This window comes from Candoia aspera, chromosome 1 (genome assembly GCF_035149785.1).
Source record: "Candoia aspera isolate rCanAsp1 chromosome 1, rCanAsp1.hap2, whole genome shotgun sequence".
Classification (NCBI taxonomy): domain Eukaryota; kingdom Metazoa; phylum Chordata; class Lepidosauria; order Squamata; family Boidae; genus Candoia; species Candoia aspera.
The window spans coordinates 38,898,099-38,916,545 of record NC_086153.1 but is presented as its reverse complement, the minus strand read 5'-3'; the positions used below and the strand labels follow the sequence as shown (position 1 = coordinate 38,916,545).

General features: G+C 44.0%; 2 protein-coding genes across 8 annotated transcripts in view; one reads left to right on the top strand and one right to left on the bottom strand.

Annotated features, from left to right (window-relative positions):
• The window catches only part of PPP2R5D (protein phosphatase 2 regulatory subunit B'delta), a 54,773-nt gene extending 51,117 nt beyond the window's left edge, over positions 1-3,656 (bottom strand). For all 6 annotated transcript variants that reach the window (XR_010067895.1, XR_010067896.1, XM_063302330.1 and 3 more), the window contains exon 1: positions 3,540-3,656. Coding sequence is in view for 4 of the 6 variants with exons in the window: in XM_063302330.1 (XP_063158400.1) it covers positions 3,540-3,566 (27 nt within the window). In the remaining 2 variants the exon portion in view is untranslated. The remainder of the gene's footprint in view (positions 1-3,539) is intronic.
• The window catches only part of LOC134496728 (cullin-9-like), a 505,703-nt gene extending 487,256 nt beyond the window's left edge, over positions 1-18,447 (top strand). For both annotated transcript variants that reach the window (XM_063302446.1, XM_063302439.1), the window contains one exon: positions 18,433-18,447. The gene's annotated coding sequence lies outside the window, so the exon portion shown is untranslated. The remainder of the gene's footprint in view (positions 1-18,432) is intronic.

The following is an 18,447-nucleotide window of genomic DNA, read 5'->3' as shown; positions in this document are numbered from 1 at the left end:
GCACAAGCTTGTGCAGTTTGAAATCCTCTTCCCAGTATAAGAGAAAGATCTGTGCAAAGCAAAGCACTGTCCGGGCAGTTCCCCAGAATGATTGATTCTTCTCCTTTTAGAATGGTCACCCAATTTTGTAAGCTCTGCCCTCTACCCCACCCCGGGAAAGTGCCTGTTTGGCTGTAGTTTAGAATAAACTGTTGAGTCTCTGCTGTGGCTCTGCCAAGACAAGTAAATCTAACTAATATTTTGCAGTGGGATAAGTTGTATTTTCCTGGACAGCAAAAAAAAAAAAAAAAGAGGGAGAGAGAGAGAGAGAGAAAGAGAGAAACAGGGGGTGAGAGATTTGTGGCACTTTAAAGATTGACAAATTTATAAAGTTTGGTCACCCCTAAGTCCATAACATACATAATAGATGTATATTTTGAAGTAAACTGCAGTCCACAAAAATTTAGTCTATAATAAATCTGTTAAGACTTCAACATGTCAGAAGAGACTTTATGGGTTTTGCTACCAAAGAGAGCAATGCAATGAAAGGAGCAATAATATAAACTGAAGAAATACAACACAAGAATAGCTACTACTGGTAGTGGTGGGTGTGCAGAAACTGAAGATACTTCTACTTTTATGACAATAAAAAAAAAGCAAAGTATAACTAACACCATTCCAAGCAAAGGCAAAAAATAAGTTTCCTTTAGGTACTCAAAAACTATGACTATGTCAGTCAGATGTATTTTTTTTAATGACTTAATTATTTTTAACCTATCACCTATAGCAAGACCACAATTCTAATAATGTATAGTACAGGAAATGTTAATTTGTTCAAAAATTCTGAATGTTCCAAAAATTGTGTTTCACATCACAGATTAGAACATACCCTAGTGGTGTATTAAAGTGCATGTATGTTATTCAGGCACACTAAATTGTGTCTTTTCCCCTTAACTACAATTGAGAATTCCTCCCTTGGTCTATAACAATCTTCTCTAACAGATTTTGTTAGGACTGTTCAAAAGCTTACAAAGTTGGTACTTAGAAATATATTTAGAAGAGAAAAATATAAGAAGCAGAAGGAAGAAAACCCCAGAATACACACAACATACTGGCAGATGAATCCTACACATGTCTTCTCAGACATAAGCCTCACGGAAGTCAACTGAGTGTAGAGCAAAGTAAATGTGTCAAGACTAAAGATATGCAAAATGTTTTAAGCTCGAAATACCTGTTTGAAGTTTGAAACAAGCTTTTCCAATCCTCCCAGAACTGTTCCAACCTACTTTGAAGTTGAAATAGCCATTTAGCACTCAAAGCACTTTCAGTAATGTCAGAACAGTTTGAATTTATGTTTTACAAAGCAAAACAAAGGTAAATAGGAGGTTGCAGAAAGCAGTTGTTGCCAGCTCAGACTACTGATGCCTGTAGCTTAATAGTGTCTACACCAGTGTTTCTCAACCTTAGCAACCCTTAAGGTGTGTTGACTTCAACTCCCAGAATTCCCCAGCCAGCATGGCTGGCTGGGGAATTCTGGGAAATGAAGTCCACACACATTAAAGTTGCTGAGGTTGAGGAACACTGCTCTGCACTGTTAAGAAACAGTTTCCCAGGTTTTAAACACCTATCTTTCTCAGCTAGAATACAAAAATCCAGATGACCACTAGATAACTTAAGGAGATACTTTGTTGCCATCTAGGACTCATCCAGATTTTTACAACCTAGACAGCACTATCGTTAGCTCTAGACAGAACCAGGACGTGAACCTGAAATCTTCTGCAAGCAAAGCATGAGCATTTCCATTACTGGACATGCTATATTCCTGAGTCTTAGACTCAGCATGACTGTGTACTCCACAGGGGCCACCTCTTCTCTGCAACTAACCGCCCAGAGTCCCTCCGTGTGGGGGGAGATGGGTGGTGATAAAATTCGATAAATAAATAAACAAACTGACACATATATTTCTGCCATGTAATGCATATGCATTCATGAATTGCACACAGATATAAACTTCCATTCCATTGATATGTGCATTATTGGTGTGCCATTTTTATTATTTGATCAGATCTCTGCCTATACTCCTGACTCTTGCTGGTGCACTTTCTGTGGATTTCTGCAGCCTAAAGAAGCGAAGTCTACCATTTGCTTGCAGCTATGCACACCTGAATAAGCAATGTCAATGACATGATCTTGTAGATATGCCCATTTAACATACATACTCTACTGTGCCCCAGTATCCTCAGTATCTACACAATGTATGCTTCATCTGCGCGTATGGCATACAAAATCCGTGCTGACACAAAAATCCTATCAAACATTTGTTCGAAGTGCTCCTCTCTCAAACACACAAACTTAGGAATGTATAAGCATTGTCTACACACTTGTAATTTGTATATACTATTCAAGTACATTCACCATTGGAGAATTATGTCTGCATCCATATGCATAGGCCTTGAATTTAATCTCCAACTGCTTGCTTAGCAATGTTTTTGAAACAGGTACACAGTTTTGTCTAAATTTATCTTAGCTACTGCACAATCTAGTGAGAATGGCAACAACAGATCCAATGTGTTCAACAACTTTATACCTAAGTGGAATGCTGGATAGGAGGGCAGTCTGTCTTTAGGTCTACAGTATACTGCATGCAGTTGTATGTAAGGCCTATGTGGCAGTGTCCATCTGCATACAAAAATCAGCATGAACGGGGAAGAATAGTGGATACACGCCTATGTAACCTAACAAAGAACACTTGGGTTCTTCTTCAAATATGTGCATGTTAAAATCTATACTACCAAACTGAGACTGTTGGGTTGTTTTGTTTTTCACTCTTGTAGCATGGTCTTCACAGGGGCAGTCTCCACTAACCCCTCTCTCCTGCTTTCCGCAACTAACCCTCCTCTCTCCCCCACCCCCGCGATTGTCTATGCATCGTGCAGTCGCCCCCCCCCCCCGCCCCTCGCTTCTGTATCCTGCACATCTTAGTCTTGAGCTGTAACCATTCGGATGCCGGCATTTTCCATTCCACAATGCAGGTACATTCACAGCCTTTTTATTTATGAGTAGGCCACTGAAACACACAACTCCAACTCGCCTTTCCTCTGGAAATTCCTGTGAGAGCGCACGAAATTGTCGACGTCTAAACCAGCTTTCCCTCTAATCGCGTCGTACAACCCACCACCAGCGGCCTTTGCCGGAGGTAATCTAAAGTGCATTGTCTGCGCTGCGTGTGTCTGTATGAGCGCGCCCGGCGATGTTTGTATGTGGCAAACCGAGGTCTGCCTGCACGCAGGTGTGTCTTGATCGCTTCCTGTAGCTGTTGCACGACACGGATCCTGCGTCGCCCGAAAGGGCTATGACTCTTGCAGATACAAGTGCTGCAGCAGCCCCTGTACCCGCCCTACCAGCCTGCGGCTTCAGTCCCTGACGCACGGGTGGGGAGGCTCCTCTCCCGGCGGAGGCCCCGAGCTCGGTCGCTGCCAGGCCCGGACATGTTTCTGCACTACGGCATTTTCGTCTTTCTAACAGAGCATCTTCCCGGCACACCCGCTTGCTCCCCTCACCTTCTCTTTCTTCAGCTTGTAGGGCATCCCGGATCTTAAAGAACTACGAGCTGACCCGCTCGGCCTCTCCCGCCGGCTCGGCCTCCTCTCTCGGTCGCCCTCACTGCCGCCGCCTCCCTCTGCGCAGGAGTGGCGGATCGTCCCGATTGGGCCTGCTCCCCCAAACCCGCCTGACAACTGATTTGTCACTTCTATCTCATTGGCCAGAGGTAACCACGCCGAATTTCCCAATTGGTGCTGATCTTAGCGTTTTTTGAAGGACAGGAGACAGGCGGGAGGGAATGGGAGAGGTTTTGCCAGTTTGCAAAGAGATTGTGACTGGGGGGTGGGGCGCGCAAAATGCTTGGCGGCTTTGGGCTGTGCTGGGGTTGCCAGAATATGCATCTGGGTGGCCATTCCTGCTTCAAAGAAGTTGGAAGGGGCGCGTGAAATGTGGGAATCATTTGTGAAATAAGGGATTTTCGGTACAATGTAACGCAGGGTTTTCTGTGTTACTGTCAAGGAGAATCAGCCCTATAGAGAAAATTACACGGCGAAATTTATCAGGAAGCTACACGGAGGAATGACACCTGCATTGCAGTTAATTTTGCTTGCATTTAAAAAAATAAATAATGGACATTAACATATGTTCTTATTTATCACATGGCTTTGAGGTGTTTTGATTTTTTTTTTTGAATTTGGTAACCAAAAATAAAATTTTTAAAAATTTCATTTGTTGACACTATGCAAATCAGGTACAAAAATTTCCCAAAAATATGAAAACAAAAGTATTCTAAAGGTAATCTCTGATATAATGCTGAGAATTAAAATTATATTATGCAGACTACAATCAAATTAGAATGAAGCAGTTTTAAATTTTATGGAGTTTTATAAGAAAGAAATTAACTAGATTATACCACACCCAGTAAAAGTGAGTCAATTTTTTTTCACTGTTTCTTGGTATAGGGTTTAATAAACTTCATCCAGGTTGGATTTACACATGGCTTGGTTTGCATTAGACCTAATATTATTAGGTTGAAAATGAAAACAAGGCTGAAATTCTAAGCACCCCTAGCTGGAATTGTAGATCTCATCCTCATCTTATTTGAGAAAAGACAATATAAAATGACATAGAATTGGGCTGTTAAGGAAAAAGTGTGTCTACATTTGCAAGAATGATTCACACATTATGTAAAGTATGATTTGATTAATCATTATTATTTACTGAAAAAGCTTCAGTTGCAAACCATACAGATTATATGTGATGTGTAACCAAATTATTATTTATTTATTTTCTATCCCTCCTTCATTATTTGTATAAATAACTCAAGACAGCGAACATGCCTAATACTCCTTCCTCCTCTTTTCCCCACAACAACCACCCTGTGAGGTGAGTTGGGCTGAGAGAGAGTGACTGGCCCAAGGTCACCCAGCCGGCTTTCATGCCTAAGGACTCTAACTCTCAGTCTCCTGGTTCTAGCCTGTTACCTGGTTAATAACTGTAATCATAACTGTTCCACATTAATCAGGATTTTACCAAGCTAGTCAGTGACTCTTTTCATGCAATACAATCAATTACAAACCTAGCATCAGCCTCCACACAACATTTCTAGACATCCTTTCTCTTTTTGGTAGCCAGCATATCATGTGAATTGAGGCCATTGTAGTTCAAAGTATTACACAAACTTAGAAAAAAGGTTAGTAAGTTTTTAAATTTGTCGCTAAGAAAATTATAATGAAAGATATGAAATTGAAATATTAAATTCAAGGGCTAAGTAGTTTGGGAAGAAACATTGTGAAGATGTATAAATATTACAGTCTTGGAAAAAACAAAAAAACTATTTTCCCTTTCCCCTAAAATTAAACGAGAATGTGCAGTTTATGCTTGTAACCTCAGATGTTAACCATACTGAGTTCAGCTGAATTTACTTCAAACTAAAAGTACATAGGACTACGGCTTTTTTTCTTGATAGGTTCAAGATAAACAGATGCGACAGATTTAAAGATTGTTTCCTTACTGTGCATTCTATATTTAATACACCAGAACACATGTATATAATGCCAGTTTGAAAGGATTCATAGGACAAATTAATAGCTATTTGACAAGATAAATCCACAAAAATGTTACGATCATCAACAGTAATATTACTCCAGTACTATAACAAATACATTTCCTGCACAGATTTTGAACATCACAGAGATACCTGGATGGATGTTGTAAGAATGGGCACAAAGATCAGTCCTTGAGCATCATTTTCAAACATACTATAAGTGATTGAACAGAATAATCTGTTTAAATCTGGCTGTAGAATTGAACCAGCAAAGGGATTCTCAAATCCTCTCAAACTGATGGGAGAAGGGGAATGAGAGAAAGGGGTTTTCTCTTGCTGTCTGGGACATTGATCCTGATATGTCATCGCAACTGGAGGTAGAATTTTATGTGCCACTAGTGACAGACTCTTAAGAAGCTTGTCTGCTAGTGAGTTTTTCCTCTTTTCCTCCAATTTGGCATAACTGTTATAGCTTTTCTGCCAACTTAAAATCACTGTGCTTGGGAAGCAAAATTGACAAATGTTGCTTCTTGCCAAGACTGAACATGATGTACGGAGTAGCAATAATAAATGGAGCAGAGAGTGGAGTGTGCATAGACCAGCAAGCCATAGAATACCTAAATGGCTCTGGCTGAGGTCCACAGTTCTTTCAAGAACAATTGTATATAAGTAGTCTTCATTCCTTGGATAGTTGTTCAGCTTAATCTTTCACATTCTAGTAAGAGCTGATGGTAGCAACTCTTTCACTTTATGTTTTTGGGGAATTACACAGTTGGGAAAGTAGAAGGTAGGATTCCTTAGGACAGAAGAATGAAGTGCTAAAGGGTAGTAATGAGACTGAGATGTGACAACATGTTAGATGGGGATGATATGAAAATATATTCCTACACTGACTCTGATTATCCATTTGATGAGCCCCCTGAACCATCTGATCTAGAACACTATACTGCTCCAAAGGAGGCACACAAAACTATAAGAATTCGCTTTGACTGGTACTATAAGAAAAGTCTCCAGGTTCCAAGATTTGGATTTACCAGCCACCTGGTACACTGCAGTATTCTGTCAGAGATGCCATAGATTCTGAGCATTGAGGACAAAGCTGAGGAAGAAAGAACCCTTCTGCTAGTGCCTTAGATGACCAGCCCCAGAATAAGACTCCCCAGATGCTGAAATATATATTCCTGTAGTTTTACACATTACTTGACCACCAGACAGCAGTATATGACCAGTTACATCTTTATTATGACTCAACCATTATAATTAATATTAGACCTCATATGGTGCAAACCCTCTACTGGAAATTGAATTCTTGGGCCATTGTGCTTTATAAAATGCACCTAGCTTTATGAGCTATAACAGCCTTAGTTGTCAAGGTTTGTAGAAAGGGGATTATATGAACAATATACGACTGAGATACACCTTCCTTGTCTGATCGCTCTCACTAGAGAGATAGAGCTGTTATCTAGGCCATGCCCTCATACTACATATTCCATGACTCCATGATCCCATGGAGGGACGATTTCAGTATATATTCCTGTGATTGTAGACATTACTTGACCACCACAATAGACTTGGACAATGAGGGCTGTCATAGCTCATAAAGCTAGATGCAATGTATAAGGCAAAATGGACCCAAAAGTTCAATTTCCAGTATAGTAGAGATGTTTGAACCATATAAGATCTAAAGCTAACAATGATACATGTGCATCAGATGAGTCCCAATAAGGACAAACTAGTCATACACTGCCTCCTGGTGGTCATGTAATTTATAAAACCACAGGAATATATACTGAATAGTCTCATGGACTTCACCAGATGGACAACACCGAAATCAGATTGACTACATCCTTTGCAGCCAAAGGTGGCAGACAACTATACAGTCGGTAAAAACAAGACCTGGAGCTGACTGTAGTTCCGATCATGAACTTCTTCTTGCACAATTTAGGATCAGACTAAAGAGATTAGGGAAGACCCACAGATCAGCTAGATATGAGCTCACTAATATTCCTAAGGAATATGCAGTGGAGGTGAAGGATAGATTTAAGGGACTGGACTTAGTAGACAGGGTCCCAGAAGAACTATGGACAGAAGTTCGCCACATTGTTCAGGAGGCGGCAACAAAATACATCCCAAAGAAAGAGAAAACCAAGAAGGCAAAATGGCTGTCTGCTGAGACACTAGAAGTAGCCCAAGAAAGAAGGAAAGCAAAAGGCAACAGTGATAGGGGGAGATATGCCCAATTAAATGCAAAATTCCAGAGGTTAGCCAGAAGAGATAAGGAATTATTTTTAAACAAGCAATTCATGGAAGTGGAAGAAGACAATAGAATAGGAAGGACAAGAGACCTCTTCCAGAAAATTAGAAACATTGGAGGTAAATTCCAGGCAAAAGTGGGTATGATCAAAAACAAAGATGGCAAGGACCTAACAGAAGAAGAACAGATCAAGAAAAGGTGGCAAGAATATACAGAAGACCTGTATAGGAAGGATAACAATATCAGGGATAGCTTTGACGGTGTGGTCAGTGAGCTAGAGCCAGACATCCTGAAGAGTGAGGTTGAATGGGCCTTAAGAAGCACTGCTAATAACAAGGCAGCAGGAGATGACGACATCCCAGCTGAACTGTTCAAAATCTTGCGAGATGATGCTGTCAAGGTAATGCATGCTATATGCCAGCAAATTTGGAAAACACAAGAATGGCCATCAGACTGGAAAAAATCAACTCATATCCCCATACCAAAAAAGGGAAACACTAAAGAATGTTCAAACTATCGAACGGTGGCACTCATTTCACATGCCAGTAAGGTAATGCTCAAGATCCTGCAAGGTAGACTTCAGCAATTCATGGAGCGAGAATTGCCAGATGTACAAGCTGGGTTTAGAAAAGGCAGAGGAACTAGGGACCAAATTGCCAATATCCACTGGATAATGGAAAAAGCCAGGGAGTTTCAGAAAAACATCTATTTCTGTTTTATTGACTATTCTAAAGCCTTTGACTGTGTGGACCATAACAAATTGTGGCAAGTTCTTAAGTTCTTGGTATGGGGATACCAAGTCATCTTGTATGCCTCCTGAAGAATCTGTATAATGACCAAGTAGCAACAGTAAGAACAGACCACAGAACAACGGACCGGTTTAAGATTGGGAAAGGAGTAGGGCAGGGCTGTATACTCTCACCCTACCTATTCAACTTGTATGCAGAACACATCATGCGACGTGCTGGGCTTGAGGAATCCAAGGCTGGAGTTAAAATCGCTGGAAGAAGCATTAACAATCTCAGATATGCAGATGATACCACTTTGATGGCTGAAAGCGAAGAGGAACTGAGGAGCCTTATGATGAAGGTGAAAGAAGAAAGTGCAAAAGCTGGCTTGCAGCTAAACCTCAAAAAGCCAAGATTATGGCAACCAGCTTGATTGATAACTGGCAAATACAGGGAGAAAATGTAGAAGCAGTGAAAGACTTTGTATTTCTAGGTGCGAAGATTACTGCAGATGCTGACTGCAGTCAGGAAATCAGAAGATGCTTAATCCTTGGGAGAAGAGCAATGACCAATCTCGATAAAATAGTTAAGAGCAGAGACATCACACTGACAACAAAGGTCCGCATAGTTAAAGCAATGGTGTTCCCCGTAGTAACATATGGCTGCAAGAGCTGGACCATAAGGAAGGCTGAGAGAAGGAAGATAGATGCCTTTGAACTGTGGTGTTGGAGGAAAATTCTGAGAGTGCCTTGGACTGCAAGAAGATCAAACCAGTCCATCCTCCAGGAAAGAAAGCCAGACTGCTCACTTGAGGGAATGATATTAAAGGCAAAACTGAAATACTTTGGCCACATAATGAGAAGACAGGACACCCTGGAGAAGATGCTGATGCTAGGGAGAGTGGAGGGCAAAAGGAAGAGGGGCCGACCAAGGGGAAGGTGGATGGATGATATTCTAGAGGTGACGGACTCGTCCCTGGGGGAGCTGGGGGTGTTGACAACCGACAGGAAGCTCTGGCGTGGGCTGGTGCATGAAGTCACGAAGAGTTGGAAGCGACTAAACGAATAAACAACAAAGTCTCCCCTCTGAGATACAACTTCTAATATGAGGGTATGACATTCATAACAGCTCTATCTCTGTAGTCTGAGAGCTCAGATAAGGACAGTATATATCACTCATAGATTGTCCAGATACTGAAGGAGCAACATAGGAGTAGGTAAGACAGATCAACCTCTGTGACCCTGGCTTAAATAAAGACATTCCTATGGCTAGCATGATCAAAAAGGTACTGCATTCTCAGAGATGTAGAGAAAGAAGGTCACATTGGATGATATAGTCCATTGTAGGAGTGGGTTATTATGATTTGGCCTGGCCTTTTCATTGTTTCTGGCATTCTTGGATGGGGCCAAGGAAATATCTCCCAGAGGTCCAAGCTGCAGAACAATCAGCAGATATTAGGGTCAGAGGATCTACCAAAGAATGAGAAGATAAAAAGGAAATTATGAGGTGAAGTCAGGTCAAGAGCCCCTGCTAAATTGTGTGGAATAGTAATCAAAAGAATCAGGAATGTACCACAGTGCATCTACTTTGCACAGTCTTGTGCCAATCCCTGTCTTGGCCAAATTAGCTGGCATCCCACTAATGGTTGGGTTTCTATTTTCTTGTACTGTAACTGATGCTTCTGTATATCTTTTGCTTTTAGCCTGTTAAGTACCAACAAAATCAGTAGTTCTCCAATGGGGCTGATAAATGCGTCCTGGGGCATCTTGAGAGAGAATCTTCACCATGTGTACCTGCAGATGTATGAGCCTAAAATCAGTCAGGTGGGGCCTCTGACCCCTAGAAAACTATGCATAGCTCCATAATAACCAAAGTCAACAATCTGCAGCTAACCAAGGTTCTGGTGACAGCTTCCATAAAGGCTATGGACAAAACATGGGAGATTTGCATGCAACGGAAATTCCAAGACATACTGGGAATTGCCAGTTCATGTCCATACCTCTTGCACTATACAGTGACACTCTTGCCACTACTATAATGAGGTCAGCAGCAGCATGGTATATTATAAAGAAAATACATGCAGGAACATACAAAGATTGTAGCTGGATGGCTAAACCCCTTTTGCCCATTGCAGAGCAAAAGATGGAGGGCCTGAACAATATTTACTGCAGCAGGCTTTCAACCAAATACCTTAACTGACTTTTCTACTACAAAGGCTGCCTCTCCAATCCAAATTCCCCTGACTTCTTGAACTATCTCCCCAAAGGGACAAAACTGAGGGATTTTTTTTTCTTACTCCACTGGCAATTTCCCACACTTCTTTTAAGTATCCTGTATCTCTGCTACCTTTTTTATCCAGTTCTTATAAGTGATTCCTTATTTGTCTTCCAATGGCCTTCCTGAGCCATATCAGGCAGGCAGGTCAATCAACTGAAACAGCACTTTTCTTGAGTTCTGAACTGTAATCTGGTGGGCAAGTTCTTAGATCAGCGCCGATCCTTTTTGATACATTTGACTGCTAGATATGGCTGTGTAGGTTACAGTTACAATCCCTGGCTGAGTGCTCAATTGATTCAAGTGTTTTTTGTTTTCTCATTCTTTAATAATATTACATGGCAGATTACAATCATGGGAAATTCCCCTTATAAGGTGTCCCTCAGAAATCAGTTCTAGGTTCTATTTTATTTACCCTTTATATCTTTCGCTTTTATTCTCTGATTCATGATCAGAGAATACCACTGCTAACACTGATGATACCAAGTCTGTTGCGGTCTGTGATGATGATGCTTAGTCAGCTATGACAGAATGTCTCATTAGTGTTTTATGTGGATGTCCTCTCATTGCCTCAGGTTTAAAATGGGTAAGATGGAGATCGTTGTGTTTCAGCCTAATTGTCTTTCCCATTCTCTGTTGTGTTTCCCTTATTTGTCTCTAGGGCTCCAAGACCATCCCAATTTCCTTTGCCCACAGCCTCAGAGCTTTTATTGATGATTAGCTGATGTGCCTATTTACTGATCTTACAGAGAGGTTTGCAGATTTTCATTTGATGAGTGTTTGGGGTTTTTTTACAGGAAACTGTGGCGTTATTGATGCATAGTTTGGCTGTTTCACACTTATATTGTTGCAATAGTCTCCTCTCTTTATCTTAGTCCTGAATAGCATTATCTGAGCTGTTCTGGACCTTCCACACTATACAACACGGGCCTCTTCACTAGTTCTTTATTCAAGCTAGAGCCCAATTCAAACTGTTGGTCCTTGTGTTTAGAATTTTCTATACACACACACACAATCTGTCTGATTACTCCCTACTCCCTTGCTCATTTCTTGCATTCCTCTTTTTTTTGTTCTCCATTCCAGGCTTGTGGTACCAGACTCTGGGCTTTAGGAATCTGTCCCTGTGATTCTAAAATCAGTTCCTTCCTCTCTTCACCTTGGTAAAAGTTTGATGGCATTTAAAAGACCTTTTTATTTGACTCTGAGTTAGTGCAGAGCCAGGTTACTTCACCCTACTCTCATTAAGATTGTAATTTTCATATACAGTATATTTGTTTTATATTGGTTATAAATGGATGTGTGCTCTGAAGAATGTTCTTTTAAATATGTATGGTTGTTGTGTTTGGTTTTATTTGCTTTGGTTATAACTACTGGTTTTACCAGTTGGTTGTAAAGTTGTTAACTAATTTTACTGGACAGAATTTTGTAACTATTGTGTTTTGCTTTTGATCAGTACAAACCTTGGTAAAAGTGCATTAATAATTGTTATTAATTGCATCCTAGGCATGTGTGCTAAAGTCCAGAACAGTGTATAGTCACTGCTATGAGAAAGAGGGCAAATGAAGGAATGCTAGGCAGAGGGGAAATACCATACAGCCCCACAATTTGTCTTGTTTCATAATGAAAGTGATAAATACATAGGGATTTTCCTGATGTCATTAGAATGAAGCTTCATTAGGCGTACATATGAATGCCTCACATAGCATCAGATAAAGAGACACATATTTGACTTTCTGATATACCTTAATATATTCATGGGTATCACTAGATCTAGGAAGAGGACATTCCTGTTTTTCTGTGATGTGTATTCTCATGAATATTAAGTACCATGACAACAGTATGTTGGCAATCATTGGAACATACTTACGGTTCTCTAAAATGCTTTGATCCCACTAATACTGCGCACTATCACCTCGTTGGATGCTATTGCTTGCTATGGCAAGCTTCCTCTTATTGGCTTGCATTACAGTAGCAGCTGTCATTTCGCTTGATGGATTTCAGTGTGCTTTGTGGTCTCCATTATGGCTTTCATCCAAATAAGGATACACAGGCAGTTCAGCAGCTCAGCAGCTACATAACAGTGTAGTTGGGTGGCTAGAAAATGATTGTATTATGCATGTTGCAAACCCCCAAGGCCAGCCTGTCTCACATGTGCTAATCAATTATAAGGGTGCATGGGCAGTGTGGTGTCTAGGATGGATGGGTATTTGAAAGGACGTTCCTCTTTCATGCATCCCATATGAATGCTGGTTGTCAGTTGTAGAGCACTAGAGATATTCCCAGATGTCATGGTTCCCTCCCACAAGAGGCTCAGCTAATAGCTACCTAGTTATCCCATGCCAAATTGGTGGTCCCAAATATGGAAATGAAGATTTCCCATGTATGGCATGAAATGGCATACATCTGGCATTGGGGAGAAGACCCTGGAAGCTGTATGGATTTGGGATGTTGGGGCCACTTGTTCTTTTATGCTCCCTTATTCCCTTTCTTTGCAGTGAATCCTACTACATGTATTTACCAAGCAATTAATCTGGCTGAGGAGATGTCAGGGCCAGCCTCATTCCGAATAAGACACGGACTCACTTAATAGGGATTAAGGATTTCCGGTTTATTGAAACGGTACTGACAGAGAGAAAAACGGGAATGGGGGTGCGGTGGTGAGGTGTCCTGTTTATACCCCTCTTGCGGGGTCCCATGCTTCTCCACCCTCCATTGTCCCCATTCCCCTTGATGGGTTTCTTGATGGCTGTGTGGGTGTTTTCCTGGTTGCTGTCCTTGTCCTCTTGGTTCAGGTGTGTCCTCCAGGGCACCAGGTGCGGGTTATCGCTGCTTATCTGAAGTCCTTCTATTCATCTGCATATGAGTCCATGGGTGTGGGTGCTTTGGGTGCTTGGTTTAAGCGTTGATTTGATTATCTGCTTCCTCTTTTTCTTAATGATCATGATCCACATTGTGAGGCTCTTTGTGCCTTGCAACGGGGTCATGACATGCTGCCCCCCGAAGATGTCTTTAGGGTGCTGGTTTCCCTGGGTATTCCTCGTGGAAACGTCTAGTCAGTTGTTTTGCTAAGACGTGTTGTGCCTGGACCCACTCTGGGTGTGGGAAATGCTTCCATTTAATGAGGTATTGTAGAGTACCCCTTTGCCTTCTTGAGTCCAGTATCTCCTGTACCTCAAAATGCTGTTGTTTATCTATCATGATGGGTGGGGGCAGTGGGTCTTCCGTGTGCCATTTGGATGGGCTTGTTGGTTTCAGCAAGGCACAGTGGAATACCGGATGGATCCGTCGTAGATTGTGTGGCAGTTCCAGTTTGAATGTCACCGGATTGATTACTTCTGTGATTTTGAAGGGTCCGATGAATTTCGGTGCCAGTTTCTTCGAGGGTTGTGAGGTTTTTATGAACTTAGTGGAGAGGTAGACCCTATCTCCCACTTTGTAGTTTGGTTCCTCTGCCCTGTGATTGTCTGCAAATTTCTTGTACATGGTTTGTGCGTCTGTGAGGGCTGTTTGGATGATTGGCCATGTTGTCGCCAGTTGTGCCGCCCAGTCGTTTGGTGAGCAGGGTGGGGCATCTGGTTGAGGTAGTTCTGGGATCGGTACAAAGTCCCTTCCGTAGACCACCTTAAATGGGGTGTAGCCCATGCTCTGGTGTACTGCATTGTTATAGGCTACCTCTGCAAAAGGTAGTAGGTCCACCCAGTTGTCTTGTTGGTAATTTATGAATGCCCTCAGGAATTGTTCAAGGGTTGAGTTTAGGATCTCCGTAGATCCATCTGTGTGTGGATGCCACGCCGTTGACAGAGCCTGTTTTGGTGCCAATGAGTTTTAAAAATTCCCTCCAAAATTTTGACGTGAACTGTGTGCCCCTATCGCTCACCAACAGACAGGGGGCTCCGTGGATCCTGTATATGTGTGTCAGGAACAGGCGTGCCAGCTGTTGCGCGGTGGGGATGGTTGCGCAAAGAATAAAGTGTGCCTGTTTTGAAAAGTAGTCTTTTACCACCCAGATGACTGTTTTCCTTTGGCTGGGTGGGAAGTCTACAATAAAATCCATGGAAATTTCTTCCCAGGGGCGAGAGGGGCTGGCTACTGGCTGCAGCAGCCCTTGAGGTTTCCCCCCCTTCCATTTGGAGGTGGCACATGTGGGGCAAGTGGCTACGTAGTCTTTAATGTCTTTTCTCAGGGTTGGCCACCAAAATTGCCATCTTGTTAGATGTAGGGTTTTTACGAACCCAAAATGCCCCGCAGTCTTGTCATTGTGTGAGCTGTTTAAAACTTCCCCCCGCAATGACTCTGGCACGTACAAGACTTTCTCTTTCCAGGCTAGGTTGTCCTTGATAGATACATGGTGTCAGTTGTTTTGCAACCATGTATCTGTTTGTAGTGCTTGTGCGAGTCTTTGTTGCCAGTTGGGTGAAATTGAACGGCGGCTTCGTTCGTTTTCTGGTGTTCGTGTTGGCGTGCGTTGATTTCTTGTCTGGCTGCGCATGACAGCTGGGCAGCCCAGTTGTTTGTTGGTCCATACCGTCCCCACAATGTCTGAGGCTTGCGTGTCGTCCTGTGGCTGTCGGGAGAGGGCATCCGCCAGGAAGTTCTTCCTACCCGGTATAAATTTCAGCGTGAAATTGAACCGGCTGAAGAACTGTGCCCAGCGCACCTGCTTCGGGCTGAGGCGTTTAGGCGTGCTGAGAGCCTCCAGGTTCTTGTGGTCTGTCCAGACCTCAAAGGGGAAGGCTGCCCCTTCCAAGGTGCCTCCACGTTTCCAGAGCTGCTTTCACTGCGAACGCCTCCTTTTCCCATACGTGCCATCTCCACTCCGTTTCGGAGAATTTGCGGGAAAGGTACGCGCAGGGTTTCAGCTGGTTGTCAGAGTCCCTTTGTAGCAGGAGAGCTCCGATGGAGAAGTCGGAGGCGTCTACCTGCACCATGAAAGGCTTGGTGGGGTCGGGATGTTGTAATACTGGCTCAGCTGTAAACAGGTTTTTTAGTTTCTCGAACACCGTTTGACAGTCAGCTGTCCAGTTTAGCACCACCCCCGGGTTTCTCGATTTGCGAGTGTCCCCCAAACCCTTGGTCTTTAGGAGGTTGGTCAGGGGCAGTACAATCTCTGCCAGCCCCAGGATGAACCCCTGGTAAAAATTCGTGAATCCGAGGGAACTTTGAAGTTGTCTCCTCGTGCGTGGGCGCTCCCATGCCAGTATTGCTTGGACCTTGCTCGGGTCCATTTCAATCCCCTTTTCCGAAATCCTGTACCCTAAATAGTCAATTTGTTGTTTGTGAAACTCGCACTTGGAGAGCTTGGCAAACAGCTCTGCCTTGCGAAGTTTCTTGAGCACTTCCCTTAACAACCGTTCGTGCTCACGCTCTGTTTCAGTGTATATTAGCACATCATCAAGGTAAACCAGCACCCCCTTAAAAAGGTGGTCACGCAGGACCTCATTGATTAATTGCATGAATACACCCGGTGCCCCTGCCAGTCCAAAAGGTAGCTGTCCTGATTACCAGGAAACACACTGAGACAATGACTTGGTCTCTAATATTTATTAGTAGTACTTAACAAGAATCCTAACAAACTGAGGAAGTGTGGGAAAACCCAGCCATATAACCCCCAAAGGTTAAGGCGGTCCCGATCTGTGTCTCTTTGAATGGCTGAACAGTTCCTCAGTGCTACGCATGCGCTTGACAGTCTGGGTGGGAGCCCCCTGCTCGCCATCCTTACTCATGACAGTAGCACCTTGTATTGAAACGACCCCAATGGGCAGTTGAAGGCCGTTTTCCACTCATCCCCCTCCCGTATCCTTATGCGGTAATAAAAAATATTTTATGGCGAGGGCATTGACTTTGCCCCTTTCGGTCCTGAAACAGGGACCCCATTCTTCGAGGTAGTATCTCGCATTTGTCAAGAAAAAGGAGAGTTTCGAGGGGTCCCCGTCAAACTTTATGCCAAAGTCCTTGGCTGCCATTCTGGCCTGGCTCCAGGTCACATCTGGGCCGTGCAGCGTGCTGCGTGGGGGCTGGTGCGGGTCGAATCGGCTCCAGGCGTCTGGCGGTGTCAGTGTCGTCTCTCGCTGGGTCTCCTCGCAAGTAGGTTGTCTCATCGACAGGGTGGGAGGGTGGGAAGTTGTCCATCTGGTGGCCTCTTGGAACCGGGCTCCGCCGTAGCCGCCGCCGTCCGCTGGGTCGTCGCTCTGCCTCTTGTCCGGGTGCGCCTCCAGTCGTCGGGTGGGCTCCTTGGACCGGGCTCCGCCGTAGCCGCCGCCGCCTGCGAGGTCGTCCCGCCGTCTCTCGTCCAGGTGTGCCTCCGCAATGCTGCCACCGCAGGGTTCCTGTGCTGCTGTCAGCTGCTGGAGCAGCAGCCGTATCGCTTGCACCCCCTCCTCCAGTGCGTCCAGCCTCGCCGCCATCTGCAGACTCCCGCTGGTGCGCTCGGCTCTCCACTTGCTCTCGCCTCCGGCCGTCGTGGATGACGGTCCGTCCTTCGGTCCCGCCAGGGTCTCGGGCGAACCTAGAGGGGATCCCATCTCGCGCGCCACGGCCCGCTGGCCACGGGACACCTGGGTGTTCCCCCCCCCACTCCTCTTCCTCTGAGCTGGATCCCATACTTACCTGGGCGTTGCGCCGCCGGGACCTCAGGCACATCCCTCCCAAGGGGAGGGGAGCTTCTCCGCCGGGTGCCGAGTGGTTGCGTTGCCGTGCTCCGTGGTTCTTCATACCTAGCTGGGTCCCTCACAAGCTGGTTGGATTGGTGCTAGGTAAAAAAATTTTTGTGGATTCCTGTTTTTATGTCAGGGCCAGCCTCGTTCCGAATAAGACACGGACTCACTTAATAGGGATTAAGGATTTCCGGTTTATTGAAACGGTACTGACAGAGAGAAAAACGGGAATGGGGGTGTGGTGGTGAGGTGTCCTGTTTATACCCCTCTTGCGGGGTCCCGTGCTTCTCCACCCTCCATTGTCCCCATTCCCCTTGATGGGTTTCTTGATGGCTGTGTGGGTGTTTTCCCGGTTGCTGTCCTTGTCCTCTTGGTTCAGGTGTGTCCTCCAGGGCACCAGGTGCGGGTTATCGCTGCTTATCTGAAGTCCTTCTATTCATCTGCATATGAGTCCATGGGTGTGGGTGCTTTGGGTACTTGGTTTAAGCGTTGATTTTATTATCTGCTTCCTCTTTTTCTTAATGATCATGATCCACATTGTGAGGCTCTTTGTGCCTTGCAACGGGGTCATGACAGGAGACCCTTGCCAATGCACTCTTCCATATGGATTGTGTTGGTCCAGTTGCCTACTGAACTCCTTTGACTGATGGATTATTTCCTGGCCAGAATGCAGACAGTCTACAACTACTTCAATAGAGCTCATAGAATGGTTTTGCCTAAGAGTGATTGCTTGATTATCTGGCATCTCTGAGCTATTAGACATGAAATCAATAGAAGTGGTGCTGTTTTAAGCATTCTGAATATGGCTTGGATCACATCCCCACGTCTATGATCCTGGTAACCAATCACCATGGCTGGTTTTTATAACTGAGCTCTTCTTGCCCTCTTCTTCAGTTGGGACTCAGTTCCTGAGCACTCATTGGAATAATGGCTAATTTCCTGCCAGATCCCCAGACCCGTCCTTTGGAG